Raw genomic sequence first — 20,370 nt, forward strand, 5'->3', positions numbered from 1 at the left:
AGTAGGCAATTATATATACATATTTATATGTACCTTACATAATTATATTAGCTTTCTTCCTAATACCATACACCAGGATAAACTTCAAATGCATTAAATAACTAAATTATAAAACAAATATTCTTTTTTCACTTTTCTTTTTTTTATTATTAAAATTTATTCGGGTGATAATGGTTAGTAAAGTTACATAGGCGTCAAGTGTACAATTCTGTAATACATCATCTATATAGCACACTGTGTGTTCACCACCCAGAGTCAGTTCTTCTTCCATAATCCCAATTTGTACTGTAATTATGTGTGTGAACATTTATCAATTTGGTGGACAGAAGAGAAATTTTTAATCATAAATATCCCAACCCTCTCACAAGGCTAGACTCAGTTACCTAACAAATGACTGCTCCCCAAAATAGAGGCTTTAAATAATCAAAGATACTTCCTTGCTGACATGGTCATAGTGAGCTTGTTTTGTTCTCCATGTGCCATCCCTCTGGATCCCAGGATGATGGAACAACTGTCACCTGTATTATCCCAGTCACCAGGACAAAGGGAACAAAAGAGAATTCTAGAGATTCTGTCTCTGGAAGTTGAGTCTCTGTCCAGGAAGTGACACAAGTCTCTGTCCAGGAAGTGACCCATGTAACTTTTCCTCAAGGGTAATTTACATCAATAACGAAAACAATCCTATCTCAAGATATAAAAAGGTAAAGGAACAAGTAATTTAAATTTCAGACATACAAATAGGTAGTAAATAAGTATTAAAAATTAAACTCATCCATATTCAAAGGGATGCAAATTAGAGCAATAATAAATTCTGTCTGTCAGAAACTAATTTAAAAACATTACAGATTCTCAGCAAGGTTGGAATTCAATTGGGCATTTCTACACAGTGGATACAAGTTCAAAATGGTCAGCCTTCATTTCTGCATGGTTCTTTTGCGTATCACAAAAGCTTAAACTTATGAACTAATAACTACATTTCAAGGCATTTTTCAAGGCAAAATCATGAAAGCACCAAATGTCAATCATTATAGGATTTATAACTGAAGAATTAGCAACAACTTACCAAAAAAGTGAGGTTAATTAAACCGTGATATATCCAAACAATGAAATATTAGACAACTATTATAAAGCAGGGCTACTTTGGGGAGGAGAGGACATGACTACGAAACAGTGCTATGTAAAAATGGCAGGAGAAATAGGATAATGTCATCTTCATTATTTCAAAGAAAGTTCAGATATGGATAGGAGAAAATGGAAGAAAATTCACCAAAATGTTAATAATTGTTTCACAGTGGTGAGCTTGTATTTTGTTGTTTTTCCCTTTCTTTCAAATTTTACCCAATTTATATGAGTCTGTTTTGTTGTTGTTGTTGTTGTTTTAATTATTTAGAATGTTTATACACATACCAGACTGTTGCATCCCTTGTGAGCGTTCAGAGTGCAATATATCTTAAAATATATGTAAATGAGCAGCAAAGAGAATTTCCAGATTTTAGTCCTTTTAGAATAAGTAGTGTATGTTCCCAAAAGTTCCCATTAGAGGCATTCTGAATGCAGAAGCTTCTGTGACATGACAGTTAACTGCTTTTTTTTTTAATCAACTTGTAGCTTTCTTAGATACTTGTATTAGTCAAGTTTATCTCTTTTCATCTGGGACCTAAATGCTTTACAAAACACATTTTCTCTGAGAAATAAATTCCATAGACTTTATCATTCACGTCAATGCGAACTCTGTTCATATTATAGTGTTGTATCTTAGACTGTGACTGTGAACCCCACTGAAATACCTTTTGGACTCTGGGATACTTGAACAATAAGAAACACAGAATTTCAATTTGAGACTTTTTAAAGGAAGAGGGTTGTAGTAGTTGAGTGTTTAAATCTGAGACAATGTAACCTTTTTAGATATTCCTAAACACTTGCCTTGTATACCATTTTGCACAATTTTTAAATCAATAAATGAAAAATTTATTAAATGTGTTTTTAAATTTTCAAATAAAGATGTAGAGGTGTTAAAAAAACTAATGAAAAATAATAAAGAAAAATAAGAAGAAAGTGTAGCAAAGTATTTTGCATTTTTAAATATTTACATTCAATATCAAGGACTTGTACCCTTCCCACAACGTATCTTTGAGATGATTGATTAAAGATAAGCCTTTTCATAGAAATACAGACCATCTTCATATTTCGGTTATTTTTTGCAAATAAAAAAAGGAGGTGAAAATTGATGGTATAAATCTAATATTAATTTTTCAAAAACGTCATCATTAGAGGGTTTATACTTCTGATCAAGAACCTAATATCTAACATTTCATTGAAATGAGCACAAAACCAATATTTAAGACTAAATTATTTTAGTCGGTCCCAAAGGAAGCAGTTCACTGGATCAAATTTTTCAAAAGGTGTTTCTCAGGATAACAATGCCACTGCATGCCCCAGTTACAAGGAAAACTGTCTTGATGAAATGAATTGAGAAACGCTGGATTAAACAGAGGCAAATTGCTTTTTTACTGTAGGACTTATGAGAGACTTGTATGTGTTATTGTGCATGTGAAGTTCTCAAAAGGGATGATACTAAGCAATGCTTCCCAAACATACCAGGGGTGCCCCAAAAATGTATACACATGACTTGTATTCATCTTTTGTTATCGGTATCTATTGAGTATTACAATTTTAATACAGTTTTTTCCTTTCTTAAAATGTGTATACATTTCTTTGGCACCCTCTGTTTTTGACCACTGAACTCCCTTTGCGTGGGGCATCTCCTGGGCGAATTCCGTGCACACACATTGGTAAATACTGCTCTGTTGGAGTTATAAGCTTCCATGTGTTCTGGTGTTAGACGACAGTTCTCATCTTTAACAGCAATATCTCCTTCTCAGCAAGAAGACATTTCAAGAAGCAGCAAAAATAAAAGGGAAGAAAACGAGAAAGTTGTGGTGAAATGCGTGACACAACTTCCCTGGACTGCATGCAGGCTATGAACTTGACATATTCCATTCACTTAATTAGTAAGGAAATACATGGGATTTGAGCCCTGTAGTATGAATATGTGTCATTTAAATGAGATGTTAAAAGCTAAAACTGTAACTGATCTCAAGAGATAGTAGAGCGATCACAGATTTTCATAAGAATAAAAGTTTGGCATGAATCCTTTGGCAACATTCCTGGGTCTCGCCTGAAATCTGCAGTTGACTAGGCGATGAGCCATTTCTCCATGTTGTGAAGGTGCCAGCAGTCTGATGAGAAGTGAGCATTTAGAGAGGATCAGAGCTTTTCTAAGTGTTGGGGACAATGGGCCATAATGGTGGGGACAGAGCAAACAATCATTGCTATAAAGGCAGTAACGGGAAAGCTGGGCAGTCTCACTCTACTCTTATACCTCAACCCTCCTTCTTTCACACCTCTCTCAGAAGCCTCTTTGACCTGGGAGAACATACTACATTATCAGGCACCATGTTGAGAGGGAGAGGGAGAGGGAGAGGGAGAGGGAGAGGGAGAGGGAGAGGGAGAGGGAGAGGGAGAGGGAGAGGGAGAGGGAGAGGGAGAGGGAGAGGGAGAGGGAGAGGGAGAGGGAGAGGGAGAGGGAGAGGGAGAGGGAGAGGGAGAGGGAGAGGGAGAGGGAGAGGGAGAGGGAGAGGGAGAGGGAGAGGGAGAGGGAGAGGGAGAGGGAGAGGGAGAGGGAGAGGGAGAGGGAGAGGGAGAGGGAGAGGGAGAGGGAGAGGGAGAGGGAGAGGGAGAGGGAGAGGGAGAGGGAGAGGGAGAGGGAGAGGGAGAGGGAGAGGGAGAGGGAGAGGGAGAGGGAGAGGGAGAGGGAGAGGGAGAGGGAGAGGGAGAGGGAGAGGGAGAGGGAGAGGGAGAGGGAGAGGGAGAGGGAGAGGGAGAGGGAGAGGGAGAGGGAGAGGGAGAGGGAGAGGGAGAGGGAGAGGGAGAGGGAGAGGGAGAGGGAGAGGGAGAGGGAGAGGGAGAGGGAGAGGGAGAGGGAGAGGGAGAGGGAGAGGGAGAGGGAGAGGGAGAGGGAGAGGGAGAGGGAGAGGGAGAGGGAGAGGGAGAGGGAGAGGGAGAGGGAGAGGGAGAGGGAGAGGGAGAGGGAGAGGGAGAGGGAGAGGGAGAGGGAGAGGGAGAGGGAGAGGGAGAGGGAGAGGGAGAGGGAGAGGGAGAGGGAGAGGGAGAGGGAGAGGGAGAGGGAGAGGGAGAGGGAGAGGGAGAGGGAGAGGGAGAGGGAGAGGGAGAGAAATTGTATGGAGTCCTGGCAGACACGACAAGTATCGCTAAACACTGTCCCTCCCTTTCAGGAAAGGTTAGCTTCCCAGCTTAAGAGTTTACAACAAAACTAACTCTGCAGCTATGAGCTAGGTTTCATTATCAAAAGACAAGGAGAGTTCACCTCTGGCTGGAAGAATCAGGAAAGACTCCACATTGGAGAGACAGACAGTGTCCTTCTTGTTTTGTTGATGGAGTAACTAATTGACTGCCGTACATGTTTTCCTTTTCCGTCGTCTCTCACCCGTAGTTCAACCTGTCCCAATAGAATTGAAGCTCTGCTGTGGGCAAAAGTCAACTGGTTTTCATCTTTGTAACTCCACCGCTGGCCGCCTAGCTCTAGACAATAACAGATGGCCAATAATGTTGGATGAATTGAATATTGAATATCACTGGGACAAGAATACCTTTGGCTTTGGATACTTTTTTTTCATTTTTACTGTGCAATTCAAATTTATTTTTAAAAAAATTATTGGCAGCATCTGCTAAACGGCCTATAAACCATAACTTTTCCCTTATTTGGCCTTTCCCATAACTGCTACCCTCTGAGGCACATCAGGAATCCCTTACTCCATAGATATTTTTTCTTCCTCCTCCAAGACCCTTCCTGCTCAATTTGTGCAGCTCTCTTTAAGACGTCAAGGAGAGAGTGGTTATTTTCTCAGGAGTAACATCAAATCCCACTCTTCCTCCTCAAAGGACACCAGGATATGAGGACACTCGTAGAAAGTTTGAGCAACAGCCAGACCATTGATTCTGTCTTCTTCCTTACCCACAGTTCTGTCCTTATCCAGGACTTCTTGAAAAGTCAAAATCCAGGTAACCCTGTCTTTTGATGCCCCATTATGTCATCAAGGAATGCCTGCTTCCCATCCAAATTCATACAGCATGAAATCTTTACCAAGATGGTGTTAGTAAAACACGAAGAGGTAAGCTGAGTGGGGAAGGGAGTATTTAACTATGGGAATCTTAGAAGTTAAATTGGTAGCCTTGAAATTAAAGGTGTAGTAAATATAGGTCTATAGTAATATATAGTAATGATGTAATAAACTAGAATTATGGTTGTGGTAAGAAAGAGAGACAATATAGTATTGTATATTTAAGGAGGAACTATTAGCAAAGGAATTGATCAAATTGCCATCTTGTTTTCTGTTGACAGCTTCTGGAATAGTTAGTATTCCACAAAAATGCAAAACAGGACTCAACACTACTGAAGCTTTCCATTTCTTGATTGACAGCTAATAGTTTTACTCTCCCTTCTTGGGTGATCTCACAATTTGCCATGATGGGCACACAACAGCTAGTGAAGAGAATAAGCAAGGTTTATTTGAATGTGTGCAATAATATCTTGGCCCTGTCACATTCAAAATAATATAGGAAAGTGTACTAAACCAAGAAACTGAGTGCATTGTGCGGTAGAGCTGCGTGCTTTATTTACAAAATCAAATTAGAGAACCAGAGGTAGTTATCTGAAGTACTGAATAAAGTTACATTTTACAAAGAGGAAAAAACAGAGTAATTAAAAGCTACTACTATTGAAACTTTCTTAAGATGATTAGGATACTGTATTAGTTTCCTACGGCTGCTATAATGAATTACGACATACTGGGTGGCTTAAAGCAAGGAAAATTTGTTCTCTCACCTTTCTGGAGGCCAGAAGTTGGCGAAATCAAGGTGTCAGCAAGGTTCTGCTTCCTCCAAAAGCTCTAGAGGAGATTCAATTCCTTGCTTCCTCCAGCTTCTGCCAGCTCTTGTCATCCCTTGGTTTGTGACTCCCGTCTCTGCCTCTGTCTGTCTACACTTGCTCCTGGATGGTGTTAACTAGTCTTATGGCTTTAAACACCACCTTATGGTGATGACTTCCAAATTTCATCTCCAAGCCAGACCTCTCCCATGAAATCCAGATCACTTCCTGTCTAACTTCCTAGTTCATGTCTCCACTAGGATTTGTCATAGGCACCATGAAATGAGTGACGCTCCAAATCAAACACCTGCACTTTTCTTCATCTTGGCAATTTCAGGCCCAAAACTTGACATCATCCTTGATACTCTCTTCCCACTTTTGGTTAGTTCAGCAGTACCTACCTTCAATTTTTATCTAGAATTGAATCACTTTTGGCCATACCCTAACGTCACTAATCTGCACCATGCCACCATCCTTTCTTACCTGGATTATCTCAGTAGCCTCTTATCATAACAGCCTGTTATTGCAAAGGTTTCTGTAGCAGATCTCTATTTTCATTTGTGACACTCCCTCCCTTCAGTCCATTCTTCATACAGAAACCAGGGTGAGCTGGAAAAACCAGTGCCCCTGTGTTTCTCCTTTACTCTCACACTACCATCACACTCACAACACTTCTGGTCACCAAATGTGTGGAGGTTTTCCACACCAAGCATTTCTCCATGGCACCACCTGGGTGTCCTACAATTCAACTTAATTCTGATACTACCTACTTTGAGATGGTGTCAGATCCCACAGGTTAAGGGGTCAGTCTCATAAGACTGCCCCCAACTTTAGATATCAGACACAAGGAGTAGGTCCCCAGGTTACCCATAATTCTGTATGACTTGAATATAAATTGGAGGTTCCCATTACCTCCTCACCCCTTGCATTTGATTATTTGCTTGAGTGGCTCAGAGAACTCAGGGAAACACTCACTTACATTTACTAGTTTACTAAAGGATATGATTAAAGGTATATAGATGGACAGCCAGAGGAAGAGATATATAAGGAGAGGTCTGGGAGGGTCCCGAGTGCAGAGGCTTCTGTTCCCCTAGAATTGCAGTTCATCATCCCCCAAGTACAAGGATATATTCACCAGCCTGAAAGTTCTCAGAACCCCATCCTTTCAGGTTTTTATGGAGCCATGATTGATTAAATCATTGGCCATGGGTTATTGACTCAACCTCCAGCCTCACTCCCTTCCCCTCACTAGAGGTTAAAGGGGTAGGAGAATAAAAATTCTAACACTCTAATCAAGTTTGGTTTTCCAGCCCCCACCCTCCACAGGTGGTTTCAGAAAGTCACCTCATTAACATAACAAAATACACATTTATTGATGTTATCATTTAGGAAATTCCAAGGATTTTAAGAGCTCTTTGTCAGAAATGGGGTCAAAGAGCTCTTATAAACATATATATTCTTGTTATAAATCACAGTATCACACATACCCAGTCTATAAGGACTGGTGTGTGAGCTGTACTCCTATTAATAACTTTCCCTTGTTTCTAACAGACTTCACTTTTCTGGTGCTTCCCCACCCCTCTCCATAACTCACTCCACTGCAGATTTTGGTATTATCAGCAGCCTTCTCTAAGGAAAAAAAAGGACAGTGTGGTGGGGTGTTGAGCTAATGACATCATTTATAATGCCTGCTTGGTGAAGGAATGAAAGAAAATTGCCCCCCAAATAAAAAAAGAGTTCACCTACGCACCACCTAAACACATAATAAAAACACTTAAAATTCTCTTAAACTCAGGTACATTCTGCTTTATGTAAAAGACAACTATATATCAAAGGAATAATACTGACATAAGCAGGCAGTTCTACAAGTGCTATTTCTTCTTTTTATCCTCATTATCTATGTGTGATAATAATTTATTATGATTGAGTTTCCAGGGCACTTTCACTGCATCACACCATTTTTTACAGAGAACTCCTCCAAGGTAAGCAAGGCAACCATATTAGCCCACATTTAGAAGAGAAGGATATCAGAAATAATTTGAAGTCACATAGGTAGTAGGTAGGTAGGTAGCTAGGTAGGTAGGTAGGTAGGTAGCTAGGTAGGTAGATAGATAGATCTATCTATCTATCTATCTATCTATCTATCTATCTATCTATCTATCTATCTATCTATCTATCTATCTATCATCTATCGCCAAAAAATGTATACGCATTTTAAGAAAGGAAAGAACTGTATTAAAATTGTAATACTCAAAATATACCAATAACAAAAGATGAATACAAGTCATGTTTATATGTTTTTTTGGCACCTCGGTACACACACACACACACACACACACACACACACTAGAATCAAACACATGAGTTACCAGCCAAGGTTTTGTAATTTTGAATAAGCTGGGCAAAATGTATGATTTCTCTGCTCATTTTTTGCATTCATAAAAACAGAATACTATCTCCTACCTGAAATGTTACAAGGCTTAACGAAATATTGACAGTAAAAGAGATATTTCTTCTCCTTCTTCTTCTTCTTCTTCTTCTTCTTCTTCTTCTTCTTCTTCTTCTTCTTCTTCTTCTTCTTCTTCTTCTTCTTAATTTACTGAGGTGACAATGGTTAGCAAAGTTACATAGGTTTCAGGTGTACAATTCCGTAATAGATCACTTCTCCTGCCATCACCATTTATTTGATCCCATTTACCCTCATCTACTACCCCTCCCCCCTTACTCTCCAGTAACCACTAAACTATTGTCTGTGTTTATGAGTTTTTGTTTCTTTATTTGTTTGTCTTGTTCCTTTGTTGCTTTCAGTTTTATATCTCACATATCAGTGAAATCATATGGTTATTGACTTTCTGTCTGACTTATTTTGCTTATCCTAATAATTTCAAGATCCATCCATGTTGTCACAAATGGCACTATTTCATCTTGTCTGATGGCAGAATAGTACTCCAAAGAGCTATTTCATAGTAACTTTCTTATTGGTCCTTAAAAATCCTTCTCAAAGAGGAAGTAGGCAGACCAAGGTCCAGAATTCAGAACCTCTGACTTCTATTCAGGTGTTTGCTCCCTCCTACTAGCATGCCTCATACAGTTTAATGGTGCTCACATCTCAGCCAATAATTGACTGTTTTCCTAAACAATTCAGGCTGAAGGTCTTAAGATACTTTGGTCTCCATAAGAATGGTGATTCTGAATAAGAACAGACTCTCTTCATGAGAGTTCTCACCACCTGCTCGGGAGAGAAATAAACAAGTAATTGCAGATAATTACTGTGGAAGCCCGAATACCAGGTTCTGATTCTAAGTCTGGGATATTCCAATTGTGAGTTACCTTGATTGTAGCAGTAAACCCACCATACCTCCACCTTCTTCTGGGGACTAAGTGTCTGTGATATGAGCTTACCACCTCTCTGTTGAGCAACCACTAAGAATTCTGAGAGAAACGGAAGACCCTCCAAGGACCTGCTTACCATTGTGTGACAAAGGAAAAGACAAAGTCACTTAAGAGCAAAAATCTTCCTAATGTTCATTTCACAATCAATGTCCAATATGAATCCATAGATAAAGCTTAACCATGGTCATATAGTGTTCAACTTTAGTTTCTCAGAGAACATGAAACGATCTCCATATGAACATCTGTCTTCAGTATGAAAGCCAGAGATACTTGCAAAAGGAGCCAAAGTAGTTCAATACAAACCTCCTTAGTTTCCCCAACCTGACAACTATAATTGGTTATTTAATAGAGAATGTCAGTTGAGCAAGACATTGTAAAAACTAATAATAATAAAATAATTTTAACTTAAAATTTATAAATATGCATTTGTTTACTATTCTTTTAAAGTAGGATCAACAGAATTTCTTTGAACTAGACTCTGCCAATTGGAGTTCTCTTTCTAAGAAATTATATACCTAAATCATACTTGTGTCTATAGATGTTTATTTTGATTTTCAGTTGTGGAGATATATATAAAATGGAGAGAAAACTTAAAGCACAGGCAAATCAATCCAGCCAAGATAAGTTTGGTACAACTAACCTTGGTAAGGCATCAGTCAATGGTGAGAGTATATCAGTAGCTATCTGCTCATTACAATGATGCCATGGGCACCAATTCATGTTTTTCCAAAGGAAAGTGGGAATATGAGGCCATCAAGGAGTAAGTGAAATGGAGGCCAGTTAAAAGCCTCTAATATATGCCCTGTATCTATTGAAAATCCCAGGACAGCTCTTAAAAACATTAAGAATGTGCAGCTAATATATATCAATTGCCTCTATCATCCTCATTGTGTCGAGTTCAGAGCTGAATTCTCTGATGAGGCGTTAAGCACTGGCATTTTGTATTTTGCTTTTGATGAGATCCACACGTCTAAGATATCAGAAGTTTAGTGAGTGTGTTTTTGGACAGTGGAGGAACATATTTCTCCAGAGATAGGAGGCAGGTTTGCTTCTGAGCAGGGCCAAACAGTTTTTCAAAACAAAAACCATCACCACCAACAACATCAACAAAAACAAAGAAACAAAAAAAGACAGTTCTTTAAATCGGCCCATGAACTTTGGAAAGTATTAGAATTTGATCCCAGAATTCTGAGCGACCAAGAAAAGATATTTTCATTCTGAAAACTCTATAAATGTGTATCTTATTTGGATCCCAACTCTCTGCATGATGCCTCTAGAGTCTAGAATGTCTGCTTCTGAATAGAAAGAGTTTAGTTTGCAGGAAAGATGGTTGTACCAGGATACAGTTCAGATTATGTTTAGGTCAACCACAGCGTGATTTGTGTCCAAACTGTAGGAAATCACTCCCCCACCTTATTAGCAGTTATACTTTCCATGGTACTAAATATTTGGAAGACATTTGCCATCTAGGAGGGATTATACTTTCCAACATTGGGTTTGAAATTAGGAGCATACGTATGAAATTAGAACTGCTTCTCTACATGTCATACATGCTGATAAACTTCACTTTTAACACAGGGTTTGGGATTTGTTCTGCCCATGCCGACATTTATTGTTTTGGGCCTTTTGTTTGAATCATTTATATTTTATTCTTCGTAAAAAGATAAAATGTGTGACTAATGTGACTAATGCTTCTCATGTGTGTCTTTTGCTTCTGCAGGAGGGATTTTTGAAACTGTGGAAAATGAACCGGTTAATGTTGAAGAATTAGCATTCAAGTTCGCAGTCACCAGCATTAACAGAAATCGAACTCTGATGCCTAACACCACATTAACCTATGACATCCAGAGAATTAACCTTTTTGATAGTTTTGAAGCCTCACGGAGAGGTAAGTATTTTCACACGTTTAAAAGCTTCTTTGGGTGACATGTCTGCTCTACACATGTCACCTCCTTTTGGCGACCTGCCCTTTTCTAAAGTGGACATCTTTGTGCAAATGGGTTGCAGGTACTCTCGCTCAGTCCTCGATGTCATCGCCCAGTGCGATCTGAACTGTTCTGGTGGATGTTGCCCAGCTCTGTTTTGTGGGTCTTTCTGATTAGTTTCCCCTTCAGTGCCCTCCTCTCTATGATTAACTGGTTCAGCTGTGAATGGAAAACGTCAAGCTTGATCTGTTTTTTCCTTCCCGAGGCCGAGACACCACCATGAAATTGTGCAGTGCAGTCAAATAAAACTTTGTGGAAGGTCACATCCACCGCACATGTGGAAATGCCCACAGCACATATAACTCATATCCTGAATTTTAACAGGTTATGAGCCAGTGGGTTTACCTGGCATCTTCTCAATTTTTTTAACCCCTTTTGCATTGGATCATAAAATTATGAAGATGGCAAATTTTGAATCATTATGTTGTATACCTGAAACTGATATAATGTTATAGGCCAATGAAACCGCAATAAAAAGAAAAAAGAACATAAATGGAATCATACAATAAAAAACAAACAAAATAAATAAAGCAGGATACTTGGGGTTAAAGGAGTTCATTGTGCTCTCTGCACGCTTCAAGTGTGGAAAAGATATCCATTGTAAAAAATAATAATAATTAAAATTTAAAAAGAAGATTCAACTAGTGAGAATAAGCTCTACACTTGATCACGTGACTCTCTTTTGTTTCTGAACAGAAAATGTCCTAAAAAAGTCATCTAATTATATGTAGACTGCAAGGTTTGTCTCATGGAAAGCGTCATGTAAATTTGGGGGCCAGTTTAGCATCCTCCAGACACTTCCAAGAGGACGCTGTGAAGCGTGGTAACATGTGACAACTTGAAGCTTGGTCTCAGAGTTGTCTATGAACAAGGGAGTTGAGACTCCCTTCATACAGACGTTTGTATGAAAACAAACGCTGCACCTCACCCCCAGAACAGGCGGGGCTCTTTCACTCTTAGAAGAACACTTTGCCCAACAGAAACACCCAAATAAACAGAAGACAATGAACACCACGTTTATGCTGGTTTAGTTACAACCAGTAACTACCGTAAATACTGGTTGTTTCCACATAGAATTAACCCAGTTAGGATCATAGGATACGTTCACCTAATACACTTTTCTGTAAGATTCTCTGTGTTCTTTACAAAAGAAATGTTGAAACTTGTTTTCCTGGGAGCACAGATGAAAAGTAAATAGTATAATGATTTGTTTTCTACCTATGACACGATCTTAGTAACAAGAATATTTTCTTCTAAAAGTGGATGGAGTTATAGATACTATATAGGTCAGAGTTGTCTATGAACAAACACCGGGGGTGCCAAAACAATATATACACATGACATGACTTGCATTCATCTTTTGTTATCGATATATATTGAGTGTTACAATTTTAATACAGTTTTTTCCTGTTTTAAAATGTGTATACTTTTTTTTTGGCACCCTCTGTATAAAACTTTATACAGCACTTTAAAGTTTACAAGGCATGTTCACATAAATTATCTCTATGGGCTAGATCTCTAACTCCCTTTCTCTGTTTCTCTCTATTTCTCTCTCTGTCTCTCTCTCCCTCACACCCTCCCCCAATACAAAAAAGCATTGTTGAGTAAATACCTCAGAAAGCCAACCACATTTAACAATTATACTTCAATCCACATAAAATTGAAAGCTTTTTTGTGATCTGAAGTACCTGCCAGTACTTGTAAATTAAACACCCCAAAGCTTCTTAAAACTAGTAATTTGCTGGCAAAGAGAATTCAAAAGGATTGATTTTTTGTCAAGTAATATTAGCATCCCAGAGCTAAATATTAGGAAGAATCTCAATCCATGGCCCATGTTAGACAAAACAACAGTTCATATATGCTTATGCTCTCATTTTAACTTGCTAACAACAAAAACACATCCAGAAAATGAGCTTCTTGGGACAATGGCAATTACACTTACAGTACTTAATGCAGAAAAGTATATGTCTTCATATCTCATGTGGCAAGTCAGTGCCAAAGATCAGAAAATTGTCCTTGTGAATAACTCAACACTTGCTGTCCCATAGATATTTGGAATATGACTCAAAATTTTATTTATTTTTTTTCTCTCTAAATTAAGTTAGATGATTTTGACTAAACCATATGGCTTTTCTACTTTTATTTGGAGAATGACATTATCATAAATATTAACATAATTTCATTTATAAAGTTTGCTATAATTTAATTCAAATATTCAATTATCTCTCAGCAGTTTCAAATTCCTTTAAACTAGCTTTAAAGTATGAATTTGAAATGCTTTTAAATTTATATTTAATGCCAGCATAAATTTATGTTAGCATAAAATGAGTAGGCACTATTTTTTCATGGTTGTAGAAGATAATGTGCCCCAACCTTCCTGGAATGGAATTTGACTAATTTGTACCAATTACCTTAAAAAATATCAATACCTTAAATTATAGCTGAACATCTACTCTAAGAATACAATGTAAAATTCAGAGAAAACTATAAGAACTAAGATAACTACTTATACTAGCAAAAGTTAGAAGCAGCTTAAATATTCAGTATTATTCAAGAATTCAGGAATTATTAAATAAATGACTATATACTCATGGAATGGGCTATTCTACAAACACTGAAAATATGCTTTTGAAGAATTTGTAGTGACTTGGGGTAAAAGGCGTGCTCTAGTGTTACATTTAGTGTGAAATAAAGCAAACAATGCATCAAACTATATAATTCATTTTTTAAATAAATCAGAACCCAAAAATATCAATAGATATTATCTCGAGATGATGGAATTACACAGCCTTTTTTATTTCCTTACACTTTTAAATATTCTAATTTCTCTCAATAAGTGTATATAATCTTACAATGAGAAAAATAAATAAATGTTATAAGCTAATTTTTAAATACATGTTGACTTGATTTTGTTAGGCTACACATTGACTGATATTGAGTTAGAGAGTGGCCTGACCTTGAGCAAGGTCCCTGGGCTCTGGTACAGCTCTGCCATTATCCAGTGGCCCTGACATACTCCATTGTCTATGATATTAGTAGGTTAGACAAAATGTCTTCTAGGATCCCGTTAAGCTATGCTATTATATTATTCTGTAATTAATTAGGTATCAGAGTCACTTAACATTCTTTAGCAGTTTTTCAATAGCCTGGAACTTCTTTCGAAGTTTGGGAAGACAGGATCTAAAGCATTTTGCAGTCACGCAGGGAGTCTTCTGAATTCTGTGACCACATTAATATCTGCACTGCTAGCCTGCCATGTAACAAAACTTCATTCACATGGCGTTCACTTACCAAATGGCTGGTAGAGTAGCTCTGAGCGCCCCTGGGTTAACACCATACCAAGCAAGGGATTTAGACTCCATCTGATTAAAGGTAATGAAGTGAGACATGCAACTCATTTTTATTTGCAGGGAGTTGGCCCTGTGGTGTGTTGCTAATCCGTTTCACATTGACATCTCTCAGTATATTAGTATCTGAGGAATTCTGGGAGTTGGGTTATGCTTGCAGGGGGAGAGAAGAGGAAAGTTTGCAATAGTGCAAATGAAAAAAAGAATCATGGAAGGAACGATTACATTCACAGAACTCTCTTTCTCTTTCCCCTTCCTGCCCTCTCTTCCCACCCCCTCCTTGTCGTTGGGCATCAGCGTGTGACCAGCTGGCTCTTGGTGTGGCTGCTGTCTTTGGCCCTTCCCATAGTTCTTCTGTCAGTGCCGTGCAGTCTATTTGCAATGCTCTTGAAGTTCCGCACATACAGACCCGCTGGAAACACCCCTCGGTGGACAACAAAGACTTATTTTACATCAACCTCTACCCAGATTACGCGGCTCTCAGCAGGGCAGTCCTGGATCTGGTCCTCTACTACAACTGGAAAACAGTGACTGTGGTCTATGAAGACAGCACAGGTATGGGACTCACGCAAGGCCTCCCCTGGCCACATGTGGTCTGAACCAAAGGAACCGAAGTGTTCCATAGTCATGAGCTCATCAGGTGGAGTGCATGAAAATGAAGCTGATGGAGTGTTCTCACTTAGAAATGCATGTCTAGCTAATTCCCGTTCCTTTTGGTGAGTTGATCCTTCCATTATCAAACTTGGGAGGATTTTTTTAAAGAAATATTGCCTTTTTGATATATGTTGTAATCCAGTCAGAATATTAAAGATGTCATTTCATCTACCCAATTCTATTAAGAGTGGGCCCTGGACTCCATTCCTGAAATAATACAGAGAAAGTTTGAAAATGGCCACAAAGTATGATTCTAGCTTGGTAAGTAGCAGGATAAACGTCTAGAAACGTTGCTAAAGAAGGTTAATTAAGGGGGATCCAGTTAGAGGTTAAATCAATAAAGCTGACCATTTCTTGGAAGAGGGATGATGACCCTCCAGCCATGAGCCCCGACTTAATAAAATTTGCATTGTCCACCTGTTTATTTCAGGGTGAAGGACAGAAATGGGGTGATCAGCGCCTTGCTCTCCCTAGACATTTCCCCCGCTGAAGGTCCTTTTAATGGCACCTTCCCCCTTTGCCTCTGGCTACATTGTGAGGTTTGTCAGAGTTCAGACCCGCTTTTATTCAGTTTAAATTCTGCTGGTGACTCTTCATTGTCCACATAATAAAGTGCAAGTTCTCCTAATTTAAAATTGTTCACCATCTAGCCCTTTCATTTTTATTAACCCAGGTACTAGTTTCTCTATGTTCTTTATGGTCTCACATCAGCTATTATGAAGACTCTGCATTTGTTTAGATGCCCCCAAGTTCATCCCAACTCTTCTTTTAGGAGGATGGCCCCTCCCTTGGGATGATCCTCCACAGCCCCCAAGGTGGTGAGTTCCTTCATTCTTCATGATTACACTCAAATCTCATTTCTTCCTTAAAGCTCTCTGAGACCACTGTAGGGTTCAAAATCACTTTGTAAATATAACCATTATATCAAAATTTTCAATTATCTGTTTACATGTCTATGAGCCTAGAAATTCCTCAAAAAATGGAATTTTATCTTATTTACTTTTATAATCTGCTACCTAACACAATCCTGACATATAGGAATGTGCTTAATAATTACATGTGGAAAAAATAATATTACAATTGGCCGTTGAACAACACAGGTTTGAATTGCCTGGATCCATTTATATGTGGAATTTTTTCAACAAATACACAGTTGGCCCTCCATATTCTGGGTTTTGCATCCATGGATTCAACCAACCGTGGACCTAAAACAGTATTTTTGACCTGCTATTGGGAATTCACGATGTGCAGGGCCAACTGTATGGATTGTTCTACACCATTTTACGTAAAGGACGTGAGCATCTGTGGGTTTTGGTGTCCGTGGGGGTCCTGGACCAATGCTGCATGGCTACAGAGGGGTGACTGTGTTTACTTTCTGAACATTTTTTCTCCAAGAATTGAAATTATTTCCTTTCTTTGGTATACACATTTGGTAGTAAGACTAATAAAAATAGTGAAAATTAATAAAATAATGTACATTTAAACTCTTAAACAGTATTTGATTTTTCACCGTCCTTTTCCCCAAACACTAGCACTCACTGCTCCCCAGAGAATGAATACTGAACCTTTTCTACTTGCACTGAATTCTGGTTCCATTCTAAACTGTCAGATAAAAGTGACTATTCTGGCTGGAAATATGCATTTACGCATTTTCTTACACTTCATTCCATTTTAGGAAGAAGTAAAGGTAGGTGATTGGACATATAATTTATAAATATTATATTCAAAACAGCCCTACTGGGAAGGATAAGCCCCAGGCAGTCATAGTTTTAGAGCTTCATTTGCTTACGGTGAAGAAAGAGCATATTATCAGATGAACTCCACAAGCATATATAAAGACCCTTGAGATAGAATATTATATTGTAAATGTAAGTGCAGTTAGATCGTCCACGTTATCTATCTTTGTAAATAGAGGATTCCTTGAGCTGATAAAACCATACTATTTCTCATTATGTAGTGCACACTATAATATAGTTTTCTGACACTGTTTCCATAATCTCCAGCAAAGCAGGACTAGCTAAAAGGAAGACAAATCAATAAATTATACTGAAACTTCTGGATTTCATTTAAGAAAGAGCGCAACTAAAGGTGTGAGCATAACTGCAGTAAATTTCAAATTGTATTTGGACAAAATATAATTTGTAAAAACATGACTCAAAAATCAATGTCCTAATTACTGTTCTGATTTCAGGCGAGCACCCATAAGTGTTGGCCATCTTGCACAGGAGGAATATCAAACTATCATTACCATCATCTTTTGCAAGAAACTGAATTGTCCTTTCCATCCCTGTTACGTTCATGTGAGCTCAGTTGCTCAATAAATACTTGTTGAAATGGAAAATCCAAAATGAGATTGTATATTGCCCATTAAGTTAAAGATGATTCATGTTAAAATGAATTTTCCCACAAAGACATTAAAAATGTAAATGAATAATCAATTGAGGCATTAAATCGGAGCCCAGAGAGTAAACGGATCAACTGAGATCAATAAAAGGGACACCTTTGACTTTGAGTGGGTTTAGTACTGCCTCAGGGTTTTGGTTGCAGTAATTATTAAGCCATAAAAAGGAGAAAACTTAGTAAACCTGAAGGAAAGGAAACGACAGGTGTGCTCTCCACCCACCCTCACACCAGGATTAAGTGCCCATTAAACAGCACTTTACTGAGATTTGTTTAGGAGTTTGTGAAATAGCCTGAATCCAGCACAGATGCCTGTGGGATCAAATGGCCCAAGACTCCCATTGAAGTCAATGGGAGCCTTGTGCCTCTCTCTAAGGACATCGAAATTCAATTCACTAAATACTAGCCGGCAGTATTCTGTCCTCTGGAAGTGAAAATGTAGAAAGATCCTTGAGACCTGTTGGGGGGGAGTAAAGTTTTGTCTTGCTTCATCTCTCTCTCTCTCCTTGTCTCTGTTGCTTGAATGTTCTTTCCAACAGTCACCTACTTTTCTCTGATTCCTCCATTAGAAGTGACACTAGGCAATGAGAAATTGCTACTCATTGGTCACCCCCTCTGCTTCATTAGACCCCTGGTGGAAGCCTGCCTTCTATTCCTTTACAGGCATCAAAAGAGCTGAGAAACTGAGCACTGGATGCAGTGTGGTTTGCTCAAGGCCAAAGTTAGTGAAATGCAGCCACAGCCGTTTCTGTAGAACAGAGCCCAGCAAACTCCTTTTCTCTAAAGGCCAGATGGTATACAGCTTAAACTTTCTGAGCCCCAGGGTCTCAATCACAACTACTCTACTCTGCTAAGGTAGCAAAAAGGCAACCACAGGCAACAGGGAAGTGAATAAGTTTGACGTGTTTCAATAAACCTTTACTTACAACAAACAAAAAGGCCAGTGTAGTTGGATCAGAGTGAGGGGAAGGGTGGTGGGAGAGTAGGTCAGAGAGGAGAGCCTGTAGATCAGCAAGGGCTTTGTAGGCCCCCGGAAGAGCTGCGGCTCCTCATGAGATGGGAAGCCATTGGAGCTTTCAGCAGAGGAGTGAGGTGATCAGATTACATCACAAAAAGACCACTCTGGCTGTTGTATTGATTATACAGGAAGGCAAGGGTAAAATCAGGTGGCTTCTGGAGAAATCAATGCAAGAGATGAAGGTATAGCAGTAGAGAAGTAAGAAAGGGTCAGATTCAGGAAATATTTTGACTGTTGAGTTGGCATAATGCTCTGAAGGAGTGGAAGGAGAGGGAGGGAGGGAGGGAGGGAGGGAGAGAGAGAGAGAGAGAGAGAGAGCGAGAGAGAGAGAGAGAGAGAAGAGTTAAAGATGACTTGACTGACCCAAAGGATGGAGCTAGTTTGGAGGACTAAGGATGGTATCAAGAGTTGGGTCACAAACATGTTAAGTTTGAGTTTGGGATGTCTGCTCGACATCCAAATGGAGGTGACAAGTAGTCAGTTGCTATGTAAGTCTGTAATAGTTCAAGAATGTGATAGGGCTGGAGACACAAATTTGAGAGTCCTCAGCATGTTAATGGGACTAGATGAGGCCACCAAGCAAATGAAGTCCAGCCAGAAGCCTCTCGCCCTGAGTTCATAACAGATAGCTCGTAAGTATTTTTGTTTTGTTTTGTTTTGGTTCCATCCAGGGTTGCCTTAAGTCATTTTTCTCAACACATTGGAACACCAGGATTTCTAACATACAGGTTACAATACAGAGCTATTAGCTCTCACTTGAAAAATAGTCTCAAAGCTTTACAGTAAGGATTAATTTGAAATGAGATCAACATCCATAAAAATGCAGTGATTGAAAGAAACAATAAATCCAGGGAGAGAACACAAGGGAAATAAACACAAACATCACGATAACTAAATTCTTGAGCACCGTGTGCCTTGCACTGTTCTAACTACTTTGTATAATTAAACCATTTAATATGCTTGACCATTCTGTGAATAAGTGAAATAACTGCTCTTATGGCTGTATTTAAACGAGACTTAAATTTGTTATGTTTATTATATTTCCCTCCATTTCCCCATAGAAAACAGATAAAATAAACTGTTCAGAAACAGGAATCTTGACAGAGGCCTACAATTTGGACTAGAAGAAAATTAACATTTTGATGTAGATGACCAACCCGCAAATGAAAGATATTCTGTATATGATCAGTGCTGAATAAAAAGTAGTGGAATCTTTTCACTGTCAGCAACTCACCACACTGTGTAGTTATAACCAGTCATGCTACAAAACATTCCTACCACATACCTTCCCACAATTCCACCTGAAAGAGCTGAGGAATAGAAAATCCTTGGCACTTAGTACCAACAAGATACAAATTATAATTTTTCTTGGTCTCTGCTCTCACTCTTTTTCCCTTCATATTTGCCCACTCCCGTCTCCTGACCAGAACCCTATTCAAATTTTCAGAATCCTGTTAAGGAAACCACTTCAGATACTGCATGCCAGGTAATTAGTTTTAACTACCATTGATATTAGTCAGAATTCAGGATTAAAATATACTGATGGAGCTCACTGCAACACAGGTAATCTCAAATATTTTGACTAGATTCTTTTTTTGCAAACAAGGGACACATTTTTTCTTTTGG

At 38.8% G+C, this 20,370-nt stretch overlaps 1 protein-coding gene across 8 annotated transcripts in view; it reads left to right on the top strand.

Annotated features, from left to right (window-relative positions):
- GRIK1 (glutamate ionotropic receptor kainate type subunit 1) overlaps positions 1-20,370 on the top strand; it is a 359,894-nt gene that overhangs the window by 204,820 nt on the left and 134,704 nt on the right. For all 8 annotated transcript variants that reach the window (XR_012494071.2, XM_074326228.2, XM_074326232.2 and 5 more), the window contains exons 2-3: positions 11,061-11,228; positions 14,970-15,227. Coding sequence is in view for 7 of the 8 variants with exons in the window: in XM_074326228.2 (XP_074182329.2) it covers positions 11,061-11,228; positions 14,970-15,227 (426 nt within the window). In the remaining variant the exon portion in view is untranslated. The remainder of the gene's footprint in view (positions 1-11,060; positions 11,229-14,969; positions 15,228-20,370) is intronic.

Source organism: Rhinolophus sinicus, chromosome 17, assembly GCF_057876585.1.
Source record: "Rhinolophus sinicus isolate RSI-liver-muscle chromosome 17, RSI-T2T, whole genome shotgun sequence".
In the NCBI taxonomy this organism is placed as follows: domain Eukaryota; kingdom Metazoa; phylum Chordata; class Mammalia; order Chiroptera; family Rhinolophidae; genus Rhinolophus; species Rhinolophus sinicus.